General features: G+C 51.6%; 1 protein-coding gene across 1 annotated transcript in view; it reads right to left on the reverse strand.

Moving 5' to 3' along the window:
- The window catches only part of RNF213 (ring finger protein 213), a 121,706-nt gene that overhangs the window by 5,939 nt on the left and 102,661 nt on the right, over window positions 1–13,106 (reverse strand). Inside the window, 9 exon segments of the mRNA XM_042783573.1 lie at window positions 3,300–3,551; window positions 4,725–4,816; window positions 6,255–6,435; window positions 7,352–7,511; window positions 8,528–8,622; window positions 9,790–9,824; window positions 10,556–10,637; window positions 10,917–11,156; window positions 12,358–12,468. Of these exon segments, the coding sequence (XP_042639507.1) occupies window positions 3,300–3,551; window positions 4,725–4,816; window positions 6,255–6,435; window positions 7,352–7,511; window positions 8,528–8,622; window positions 9,790–9,824; window positions 10,556–10,637; window positions 10,917–11,156; window positions 12,358–12,468 (1,248 nt within the window).

Below are 13,106 nucleotides of genomic sequence, written 5' to 3' on the forward strand. Positions count from 1 at the left end.
AATTAGAAAACCAAAAGGGAAGAACATGCTCAGGATTTCTGGAGCTGAAAGAACTGAAGAAAAAATTTAAGCCTTGAGTTGCAATATTCAAAGATTCTATGGGCAAAATATTGAATGATGCAGGAAACATCAAAAGAAGATGGAAGGAATACACAGAGTCACTGTACCAAAAGGAATTGGTCGATGTTCATCCATTTCAGGAGGTGGCATATGTTCGAGAACCAATGGTATTGAAGGAAGTTGAAGCTGCATTGAAGGAAGTGGCGAAAAACAAGGCTTCAGGAATTGACAGAATTCCCACTGAGATGTTTCAACAAATGGATGCCGCACTAGAGGCAGTCACTCAGTTATGCCAGAAGATTTAGAAAACAGTTACCTGGCCAACTGACTAGAAGAGATCCATATTTGTACCCATTCCAAAGAAAGGTGATCCCACAGAATGTGGAAATTATCAATATTAATATCATTAATATTGCATGCAAGTAAAATCTTACCAAAGATAATACAAAAACGATTGCAGCAGTATATTGACAGAGAATTTCCAGAAATGTAAGCTGGCTTCAGAAGAGGATATGGAATGAGGGATATCATTGCTGATGTCAGATGGATCTTGGCCCAAAGCAAAGAATACCAGAAAGATGTTTACTTGCGTTTTATTGACTATGCAAAAGCATTTGATTGTGTGGACAAATTATGGTTAACATTGAGAAGAATGGAAATTCCAGAACAGTTAATTTAGTCATGAGGAACCTGTACATAGGCCAGGAGGCTGTTCGAACAGAACAAGAGGACACTGCATGGTTTAAAATCAAGAAGGGGGTGCACCAGGGTTGTATCCTTTCCCCATATTTATTCAATCTATATGCTGAGCAAATAGTCTGAGAAGCTGGACTATATGAAGAAGAACGTGGCATCAGAATTGGAGGAAGAATCATTAACAACCTGCGATACGCTGACGACACAACTTTGCTGGAAGTGAGGATGACCTGAAGCACTTACTGATGGAGACTGAACACTACAGTCTGCAGCATGGATTACATTCAATACAAAGAAAACAAAAATCCTCACAACTCGACCTGTAAACAGCATCACAATAAATGGAGAAAAGATTGAAGTTGTTAAAGACTTCACATTGCTTGGTTCTATAATTGATGCCAATGGAAGCAGCAGTCAAGACCTCAGATGATGTACAGCACTGGACAAGTCAGCTACAAAGGACCTCTTTCAAGTGCTGATGAGCAAAGATGTCTCCTTGAGGACTAAGGTGTGTCTGACACAAGCCATGATATTTTTCAATCACCTCATATGCATGTGAGAGCTGGATAATGACTAAGGAAGACCAAAGAAGAGTTGACGCTTTTGAGCTGTGGTGCTGGTGAAGAATGCTGAAAGCACCATGGGCTGCTGAAAGAACCAACAAATCTGTCCTGGAGGAAGTGCAGCTGGAATGCTCCTTGGAGATGAGAACGGCCAGACTTCATCTCACCCTACTTTGATCATGTTGTCAGAAGGGACCATTCCCTGGAGAAGGATGTCATGCTTGGTAAGGTGGAAGGTCAATGAAGGAGGGGAAGGCCCTCAATGAGATAGATTGACACAGTGGCTGTGACGATGGGCTCAAGTACAGCAAGGATCATGGAGATGGCGCGGGAAGGGCAGTGTTTCATTCTGCTGTGCGTAGGGTCGCTATGAGTTGGAGATGACTCAGCGGCACCTAACAACAACACATGACACTGGGGCTCTGGTACCATAGTGCCTAAGGCATCTGACTGCTAACCATAAGGTTGACAGTTAAACCCACCAGCCACTCCATGGAAGGAAGACTGGACAATCTACTTCTGTAAAACCCCAAAGGGGGTCGCTATGAGTCAGAATTGACTCAATGGCAGTGGGTTTTTTTTTTTTTTTTGGCTTGTAGATGATACTGGGGACACGTCTTTGGGGGCTGGCTTGGGACTTACACTGGTCCTTTAACCTGGTCAATGTGCCAGTGATACATCAAGAGCTTGGAAATGGGGAGAAGATCCCACTGTTCTGCCGGCAGACGTCCACTGACTGCACGCAGAGCATGAGACCCTGCTGCGCACCCCGGGACGGAGCGTGGGGCAGAGCTGGCGCGTCAGCGTGTCTGCCTCACGTCCACTGACCGCACGCAGACCGTGAGACCCTGCTGTGCACCCCAAGACGGAGTGTGGGGCAGAGCTGGCGCGTCAGTGTGTCTGCCTCACGTCCACTGCTGCACGCAGACCGTGAGACCCCGGGACGGAGCGTGGGGCAGAGCTGGTGCATCAGAGGTCTACCTAATGTAGAGGGAGCTGGGAGTGGAGAGAAGCTGTTGAAAGGAAAATGACGAACACATCATATGCTGGTGCTGGCCGAATGCCGCGATGTCATTTGGAAGACCTCAGACCTAAGTATTTTCAACCCAGAACTGCACATTAGCGGCAAAGTACTGTACGAGCATGAAGCCCTCCCTGGTGTGAGTTAAGTTTCTTCCATTGACCAGAAATTCCTGGATTACCTTAATTCTTGCTAGACTACAAACACTAGTCCATGGACAGAAATGACTAAGGAGTACGTTGTGGAAAATGGATGAAACGGATTAAGGTTGGAAACCACGTATTTCTGCTTCCGATAGACAGGACCTTCCTTCTGGCTTTGCACTTTCCGCCCTCTACCTCCAAGCCTACCACTGCCGACACACACACGCTCATCCTGTCTTCAGCCTGAGCCTCGATGGTTTTGGAAAAGGGCAGATGTTTTGTTTGCTTCTTGGTTGACTCAATTCTCTTCCTCCAACAGACTCTAGTTGATGACCAAGCACCCCATGCACTGTGGGGGTGAGGGCAGGATGCACACACCCGTTCTGCGAGATTCTCATGCCCTTGTTTCTTGCTGGGTGACTGGCCCTCAGGTTCTTCACATTGTGGTGGTTTCTGCTGTGAGCTGGCACTGCCCTCACTATGAACAGCAGAAGGAAATGCCATCTAGTCCTGTGCCATCTTCCCGGTCGCCGCTGAGTCCACGGCTGTGGCTGCTGGGTGCTGGCTTCCATCCCAGGCCGTTACTGACTACAGCTCGTCACCTGTGACTTCAGGCTTCGAAGCCACTGGATGGTTGGACGGGCAGGAAGATTCCGACTCTCTCTGAGTCATCACTACAGGCGGTCGTTTCCCAGCCCCAAGGAGGGCTGTCAGGTGTGCTGCTCTCTCTAGGAATGACACGCTTCCAGGCCTGGGGCCTTGAAGTCTCCCAGGGAGCCCGTGGAAACGGAGACTCACATGCAGAGCAAGACTCACCTTCTGCAGGAACTGCCAGAGGATGGGCAGCGTCTCCCTGCCGTTTTTCTGCTCCACGATGTGCTGGAGGTACTCGATTGTCACTCTGCGCCTGCAGCTCCAGATCCGAGAGCAGTGGACCACACTCTTCTGTGGCAGGTGGCACAGGAAGCTTGCCGGGTCACCGTAGACGATTCTGGCCACAGGGTTGGAGCTTATACGTTCATCTTGGCTCATCAGAGTACTGACGGTCAGGAGAGTTTTATCTAGATGCTAGAGGGGGACACGATACAGAATTCAGGAAGTGAGAAAACCACCACGAACAGACTAGGCCACCACCTACTGCCACTACAGGCTTACTGGGGAGTCTGCCCTACGCAGTATAGCGCTCAGTCATTCACTTTTCCTGTCTCTTACTGTAATTCACGTGTTCCTTCTTTGTAGGTTTATGTCCTCCCACACAGAAAGAGGGGAGCTCTGGTAGCGTAGTACGTAAGGCATTTGACTACTAACCAGAAGGCTGGCGGTTCAAACCCACCAGCCACTCCTCAGAAGGAAGATTGGGCAATCTACTTCCATAGTGATACTGCCTTGGAAACCCAAGGAGGGGTCAGTATGAGTCGGGTCTGACTCCACAGCACATAACAACAACAACAACACATAGAAAGAAACTCAGAGACCTTTATTTTATTCCCATCCTTTAATTACTACCGACTTCTATTTGCTGATAGGCTTTTGTTAGTCTCAGGAGCTCTGGTGGTGGTGGTCAAAGCACTGGGCTGCTAACCAAAAGGTCAGCAGTTCCAATCCACCAGCCACTCCATGGGAGAAAAATGACGCAATCAGCTTCTGTAAAGATTGACAGCCTTGGAAACCCTGTGGTGCAGTTCCACTCTGTCCTCTAGGGGTGCTGTGGGTCAGAATTGACTCGACAGTCATGGGTTTTTTGGTTTTTAGTTACTTTCAGTAATATTCATATGTAACAAAGGAGTAGTGAATTTCTAATTACTAACGCCATTTGTAGGAGCTCTGGTAGCACAGTGCCTAAGGCATCTGACTGCTAACCAGAAGGCTGGCGGTTCAAACCCACCAGCCACTCCTCAGAAGGAAGGTTGGGCAATCTACTTCCATAATGATACCACCTCGGAAACCCAAGGAGGGCTTGCTGTGAGTTGGCTCTGACTTGATGGCAAGACAAAACAACAACGACAACAGACGCCTCTGTGGTAGGTTTCCAACAATCACCCCTTTCTTCACCCTTGTGCTGTAAAAAGCACTGGCAGGGAACCACCACCTCAGGCGGGAGGAGGCCTTGGTGCCCCAGGAGGGTGATGGGAGTCCACACAGAGAACACCCACAGCAAAGGCTCCGGACCGCAGGTCCACGAGGCACAGTGGGGACCCGGGACAGCATGCCCCTTCCCTGAGCACAGCAGCCGCCACTTACCTCCAGTTCAGATAAAATGATCATTTGGACAACTTTTTCCCAGTTGTTTCTCATCTCCTTGGTTGACCATCTTGCATCAAAATTTAAAAGCCCTACAAAGAAAACAACTCATGTGGGTGACCCCAGGGAACACTAAGCAAGTGTGACAGAAACAGAATGCTGCCCTTCGGCGGGCTGGGCAGTTTCCCACGTCAGCCTCAGCACTTCACGTGGCTCCTGCTCCAGCACCAGCCTATGATGTCTGTGAGGATATCCGCGCTCTAACACCTCCCCAGCCCTCCTAACTGTAACCTGAAAGCCATTCTGGACAAAATGACCAGAAGGATGGCAACTGAAACTGGAAGCCCAGCACACAAAGGAAGTCCGTGCCCCAGCAGCCCATCATGGCTGCCGACGCCTGAGCGGGCAGACCGACGAGTGGCCCGTGATGCCCGTGTGGCTGCAGAGAGCGGCAGTCATTGCTGGCATGCTTCAAGGACTCGGTCAGCATGACAGTGGGTCAGCTCCCCTAGCTGAAGGTCACCCAGGTGGAAGGCTAAAAATACCCTCGGCCTTTGCTCAGTGGGACCCACAGAGGGGCACTGGTGCTGGGCAAGCAGCAGCTGACGCAGGAATGCTATTCCTGTCACGTGGCAGGATGTTGCTACTAGTACTGTTACTGCTTCAAAGAACATTGTCATCACAGTGGTACTTCGGAAAGAAACTGGGAAGTGGGCAAAAAGAAAATGCTTCTCAATTCACTGCCAAGAAATAATCCTTTCACTAAGCTGTCCTGGAGGCCTTTTCTTTCTGTGTGGACTTTAATTCTTAAAACCGTTAGCTCAGCAAACATATTTTGTACGTAAAGGAGTGGCTACTCTCAACGCAGGACAGACGTACAAGGTCCCACGGGACTGTCATACATTTATGTCCTTGAGGGTGATGACTCTGACACAAGTCCCTGTTTTGGATGCTACATGTTCCCAGTGTCATTGTCAGCGGCCAGTGAGTCAGCCCCAATTCATGGTCCCCATGCACAACGGGACTGGATCATCGTGATCCGTAGGGTTTTCCTAGTCTGTCGCGGTCGGGAATCTCTGCTGAAACCCAGTCAGCACCACATCATCACGCAGGCCTCCAGGGAGAGGGGTGGGGACGGTGCGTGAGGCCTCCGGAGGGTGGACAGTGATGGTGTGTGAGCTGCATTTGCTGGGAATCAGACCTGGGTACCCTGCAAGAACTCTACCACTGAGCCCTGAAGTTCCCAACGCAGGAGGTGAATTGCCCGTGAGCTGCCTTTCGAAGCTGAAAATGCCCCCACACTGAACTGTGCAAACCTTCTGAAGGCTGCAGGGCTCAGCCAGACACACAGGAAAACGGACGCAAAGGAGCTGCCTGTGTCCTCTGGCAAGGGAGGCTCTTCCCACTTCCGCCTGGTGCGGCACCTCCCACACGGCCTCCCTTCATTTCAGCCTGGAGGCCCCGAGCTGGCCTCTGTGCAGTTGTGCACTGCGACCCCCTGCCCCACGCCCCTTCGCCCCACTTGCTTACTCTGGCCAGAGCGGGAAGCAGGGCCTCTGAGGAGGCCGCGCAGGGTCAGGTGCACCACGGTGGTGGTCTCGTCAGCACTCCTGCCCAGGGTCTTGGTCAGCAGCTCCAGGTCTCGGTGGATGTGCTGCTGGAGGAATCTTTGTGGATCCTGCACTGGAGGCTTGATGATGTTTGTCAGAGCCTGTGGAGCAACGAGACACATGGCAAAGAAGATCCTGTCTGTCAATGAGACGGGATGTATACCCTCAGGACCAACCCCTGGGATGGTTCTCAGAGAAGCTCACGGGGGAGTGGAGTGGTCCCACAGCACAGGCAAAGGGCCAACCATGCAACGTGGGCGGGACAAATTGCAGGCACGGGAGTGGGCCCAAACCATACAAGGACACGACCAAAGGCAGGCACAAGAGCGAGGCCAACCATGCAACGTGGACACAACCAAAGGCAGGCATGAGGGGCCCAACCATGCCGTGTGGACACAATGGGCTTCCTTAGCCACCGTGAAGTGAGAATCCTCAAGCCCACACCCTGCACTGGCCTGGTTAGTGCCAACCCAGAGGAAACACAACATCTCTCTCCTCTAGGGCTGCCAGCAGACACAGGGATGGCCATGGTTATGCAGCCTCTCCTCCCAGGGGTGGCCCTACGGCACAGGGTTGTTGACTTACGACAGACCCGTGTCATCTGATGAGTCATTCCCCCATCTTCATACCTCCCCCCCCCGTTGGTAAAACTGAGGATGGTTCGTTTTATGTCACTGCGGACTCTCGTTGTGTTACTAGGTGCCATCGAGTTGATTCCAACTCACAGTGACCCCAGGTGACAGACTAGAACTGCCACAATGTTCTCCAGGCTGCAAGTTCTATGAGCGCAGTCAATAGAGCTTTCCTCTGAGGAGCTGCTAAGTGGGTTTGAATCGCCAACCTTTTGGTTAGCAGCCAAGTGCTTAATAGTTGCCCCACCAGGGCTCCTTCTTTTTGGATTAGGTAACAAAACTCCACAGAGTGCAGCAAGGACATTGTAGACAAAAGGACCATGAGAGCACTAGAGCTGGTCACGACTGTGGTGTGTAAACAGATAACTGTGGTGTCGTGCTTCACCTGGGGGCTTTGAGCAGCTCCCAAGAGCATAGTCAAGTGAGTGAGGAACCGGATGAGGATGAAGACTGCAGGGGAGAGAGCTCGGTCAGACACCGCCATTCCATCTCTGGCCGCAGGGTCTCCCAGCACATGGCCAGTCTGAGTTCTGTCCACGTCGTTTCTGAAAAGGAAGACAGGGTGACAACTGATGAGGACCACCTCTCCTCAGTGTGAGTGTGGGGTACCTCAGCTGCTTAGGATGTGGAGACCACGTCTGGTTGTGAAGAAAGCTGTGCCAGACCATTCCTCGCTCTGTCCCACGTGGCCCACTTCCGCGAGCGCCATCTCCTTACAGACGCTCTCTGTTTCTGACTGATCCCAAGCCCACAGCACTGAGAGTGCAAAGTGGCTCAGCCGTGTGGCCGTTTGTGCTGACCCCTGGGCAGTGGCAGCATGGGGCCCTGGAGCTGCTCCTTCCACGGGGTCCTTGTGGGAAGGGGAGCGACCTAAGGGAGCCTCAGGCCTGGGATGGCAGACGTCAGCATGGGGACATGTGCAAACAGACATCCCAGACCACCCCTGTCCTAGGCAGATGGGAGATACAGTGTGACGGGTATGTTCAATTGCAAAGCTATCAAAGTATCTTAGGTGTTCTGTAGTTTCTGGAGAGAATGAGCTAGGATATTTCAAACTGTGAGGGCATCACGATAGCCAGTGTGTGAAGCCCAGACAGACCCCACCTCTAATCTTCAGGGCCCCTCCCACTAGGAAGCGTGATCATGAGATGACATTTTCATCTGGATTTTGAAGCCGTATTTCATTAAGGCTATGTCTCCTTCACTTTCCCCGACATAGAAGAAAGCTAAGGCAGTTTCAAAGTGAGACGGCTTCAGCTCAGACAGGCAAATGTCCAGCTTTCGGTCTTCCAAACGTGGGTGTTCCCCTGAATTAAGTGGCCTGTTCCTGTCATGCATGTTTCCACAGGGGGCATGCCCAAGACCCAGATGGAAGGCACTGAAGTAGTAGAGTTGGCTTCAGGTTAAGTGAGCACAAGAGATCCAACAGTGCACTGCTGTACGATCAACATGACATGGTCCACATGTGCCGTGCTGTCATATTTACTATCAGTTTATCAGTAGGAAGAGGAACTGTCCAGAAGACCATGGCTGACAACTCAAAGAGAAAAGGCAATCTTACGTGATAGGGTGGAAGCCTTCACGGGGCCGGTGATCGGTGCCGCCGATGCGAAGACCACAGTCAACACAGTAGCTCTGTTCCATTGGCATGCCGCACTGGGGTGGGAACAAAGGTGACTCAGCTCAGGTGTGCAGCCAGCACTGCTGAACACACAACTCCACCACCAGCGCGGGAGACACATGTCAGCACCACCAAACACACAAACCCACCACCACAGTGAACACACATCAGCAGTGAACACACAAACCCACCACAGTGGACACACTTCAGCACTGAACACACAAACCCACCACCACAGTGAACATGCTTTAGCACCAAACACACCCACCCACCACAGTGGACACACTTCAGCACTGAACACACAAACCCACCACCACAGTGAACGTGCTTCAGCACCGAACACACCCACCCACCACAGTGGACACACTTCACCACCAAACACACAAACCCAGCACAGTAAACACACTTCACCACCAAACACACAAACTCACCACCACAGTGAACGTACTTTAACACCGAACACACCCACCCACCACAGTGGACACACTTTACCACCAAACACACAAACCCAGCACAGTGAACACACTTCACCACCAAACACACAAACTCACCACCACAGTGAACATGCTTTAGCACCGAACACACCCACCCACCACAGTGGACACACTTCACCACCGAACACACAAACCCATCACTGCAGAGAACATGCACTTTGGAAGTGAACACACTTCACCAGTGAACACACAACCCTATCACCGCAGAGAACATGCACTTCGGCACCGAACACACAAACCCACCACCACTGCAGTGAACACACTTCAGCACCACTGAACACACCAACCCATGACCACAGAGAACACACTTCACCACTGTGGTGGTTAAATTTGTATGTGAACTTGGCTGGGCCTGGTTGGGTGCATGGGCAGCTGGTGGTAGTTATTCCTCGTGACGAGGGGGGCAGGGTGCTACTGGTGTTGATCTTAGTCAAGGGCAGGGTGCTCACAGTCCCAGACACAGGACAGAATCAAGCGTTTATACAAACAGAATTATCGGGTTCAAATGCCCGTTGGGCTGACTGAGAAACCCGGGGTGGCCAGCTGGCTCCTCAAACCCTCCTTGTGCCAACACCTCAGCACCATGCAGCTGCTTGGATGGACACCTGGACGGCCCTCAGAAAGCAGCTATGTTCTTCCAGAAGGTCTGGGCCCTCACTGTTGCCTCCTCTCCCCAGACTCAGAGGAACCCCAGACATTCAGACTCACCTCTCCTACAGAGCACGGGTGGCCGTTGGGACAGGCTGTCAGAAGAACAACAGGGCACCGTTAGTGGGGAGCACTCATCGCGTGACGATGTTTCAGAAGGAAGTGAAACATGATGGAGGGTGAGTGCTGGGAGCGCACCACCGGGAACCTACACTCCTCTGCCAGCTCGGTCACTGGCTACTTGACCCAGCCCAGGAGCTGAGTCAGCGCTGGTGCTGGAGACAAGAGCCTCTGCGGTTAGCTTTCTGGAGCAAAGCGAGAGCAGAGGCGCACCAGGCGGGGCTCTGGGGAAGCCAGCACTCCCGCTTCCCCTTCTCTCTGAGTTCTGCCCTTTCCTCACGAGCTTTTTTTAAACAGCTTTTAAACCTGCTTAAACAAGATTCTCTCGAGAGGTAAAAGGTAAGGGCATCATCACAGTGAAGTCACGCGCCCTGTTGTCCTGCCTTCCAGCTCCCTGGTCCAGAGGAGCGTGTCTGGGTCAAAAGCTGGTGGTTGTGCTCAGACTCCTGAAAGCGCCTCCATGTGGCTCCCAGCCAGAGGCTGCTGGGTATATTCCAGGGAACAGTGATGTCCTGAGGGCTTCCCTCCAGCAGCAGGGTGCCAGTCCCTCAAGCCATCCATGTTCTGCAAAGGGCCCGAGGCAGGTACTGTTGGACTTTCAGGCATAAACCACGCGGACCCCAGGTCTACAGCAGTGTCTCACGGCACGACACCGCTGCTCAGAGCTGAGAGGGGAAGAGGATTCTGGCCAGACACCAACACTTACTGTACCAGCGGACTCCTTGCAGACCACTCCAGCCCCTCGCTTGAACCAGCAAGTCTTCAGGCATGGTCGGCAGAAAAGCATTCTGGGGGAAAACAAGCAGAGCCTGATTGCTCTAAGACAGACTGGCTGATGTTCAGCAAACGGCCTAGCAGGAGACAGTGGATTTGGGTTTTCTGTCCTCCAGCCCTTGAAAACTGTCCACAGAGGAGATGTAATAGCTCTTCACCGTGGGCCGACAGAGCAGATAAGACTCCAGAAGACAGAGGCCTGGGCAGCTCCAAGCGACAGACAGAATCGCAAGTGGCAGACCACTGAACCCTCCACCGTGCAGGCAGACGCAGCTCCCCCCCTCGGGTCTTACCGCCATGTTGGCTGGGGAGAAGGCCAAGTTCCTCAGGGGTTCCAAGACTTTGTTCTGCCCACAGAGGAGGATGGTGGCAGCATGGACAGCCATCTCCGTCACTGCTGCATCAAGGACCCTATCACTGGGCCCTGTCGTCAGCAACGGCAGAGTGTTGGCCACAAGGGATGTCGCAAAATGTCTGATTTCAGGAGAAAGGATCTGGGTTTCTTCAATGAATCTGTTGACAGCCTCGCATTGCTGACAAGACAAACGCTTCATGTTAAAATATCTCAAAGAACACAGCGATGAGAATTCAAGGGTCTGCGCACAGCTAGCCGCTCTGGTGGCACAGTGCCTCAGGCATTTGATTGCTGTAGTAGTTAAGGTTGTGTGTCAACTTGGCTGGGCCTGGTTTGAGTGGTTGGGCAGCTGGTGGTAGTTATTCCCCATGACAAGAATGGCAATCAACTCCATGGTGGGATCTACCACAAGCAGCTGAGTAGCTGCTTTAGGGATGTGGTCTGCTTCCCGGATATGAGCAGCAGCTTCGGGAATGGTCTCTAGCTTATGACAACGCTTGGATCCTGCATGTAGCTGTGTCGTTGTTCAGCAGCCTACCATGCTCTGCTGACTTTGGGACGTTCAATAGACTTGAATTAATGGCCTGCCCTGTGGTTTGGTAACATCAGGACTGTGCCATTTTATTTGTCAACCTTGGGCTTGTCAGCCTCAGCAGCCAGTAGCTGTCTGAGTGAAGAGATGCCTCTAGCTTCAGTGGGCCGGGAGCAAGAGGCAGAGCTGAAGCTCAAGGTCGAGGGGCTTTCACCCGGCCCCTAGAGCCTGGCACTTTGAACTCGGACTTAATGCCTCCACACTGTAAAAGAATAAACTTCTATTTGTTCAGCCATTCCATTTGTCGTATATTCCTGTCACAGTGGCATTAGGGAATCAGAATAACTGCTAACTAGAAGGCTGGTGGTTCAAACCCACTAGCCACTCCTCAGAATTAACGTTGGGCAATCTACTTCCATACTGATACTGCCTCGGAAACCCAAGGAGGGGTAGCTATGAGTCAGATCCGACTCAACAGCAGTGAGTTTGGTTTGACCATACATTCTGATAACAAATAAACATTACATTTCAAGGTAAATACAATTAAATTGTCACCTATTTATCAGGGGACCATGTCTGGAGAAGAGATTTTCAGACAGAAACACAGCAACCAGGTACACACACACTGATTTTGATACCCTGCTGTGCTGAACCTCACTGCATGTCCTCGACTTTAGTTGTGAAGCTTTGCTTTAGCAGAAAGTGGTTCCTCTACCCCCGTGGTTGGAAACCCCACATCCGAGATACGAGGTGATGGGCAAAGGTTTATTTGTGTCTTTTACTTCTATCTAAAAAAGCCCCTCAAGATAATGAGACCATGAACACGGCCCTGAGCATGGACACTCACCTCAGGCTTAGGGTAGAGGCTCGCGTTACAGGATCTGTACAGAACAGTGACCTCTCGGAAAAGTGCCAACACTAAGTGGGCCACCTGCTGAGTTTGAGGGTCCCTGCAGGCCTGAGAAAGCAAAGACATCAAGTGAAAATTTAAAAGTCATACAGATCTACCTGAGGGCCAGAGTCCCGTGTGGTCTGTATGCAAATACTGATCAACCCCCAAACCCTGGAGCAGGTGAGAAGGCCCTTGTCGGGGCCCTGGACTCCTGGGACCATCCGACAGACAGCTCTTAGATGGCAAGGTCTGTAAAACACACTCAGTGACCTCAGAGCATGTTTGTGTGGCGCTTGTGACAGAAGTAAGAGACCGCGCCTGCCCCCTTCTAACGCACGCACAGGCACTTCTCCTGGGCAGAGAGGATGCCCACGTTCCTCTTCCCAGCATAATGCCAGCGCCAGCAGGGACTCAAAAGGAAGCAAGACCTGGATGCTTTAGGGACTAGACCAGAAAAAGCTGCGTCTTTACTGAACCAACACAATAAGCATGTGTGTAGGAGTTATGAACAGACGTAGCAAAGGAGCCCTGGTGGTGCAGCGGTTAAGCTCACAGCTGCTAACCAAAAGTCGGTGGTTTAAACCATCAACCACTCCATGGGAGAAAAACATGGCAGTAGGCTTCCATTAGGATCACAGCTGTGGAGACCCTGTGGGCAGTTCCACTCTGTCCTCTAGGAGCGCCGTGGGTCAGAATGGACTCCA

Source organism: Orycteropus afer, unplaced genomic scaffold (genome assembly GCF_000298275.1).
Source record: "Orycteropus afer afer isolate SDZICR_OR568_19922 unplaced genomic scaffold, OryAfe1.0 scaffold00018, whole genome shotgun sequence".
NCBI classification, from domain to species: domain Eukaryota; kingdom Metazoa; phylum Chordata; class Mammalia; order Tubulidentata; family Orycteropodidae; genus Orycteropus; species Orycteropus afer.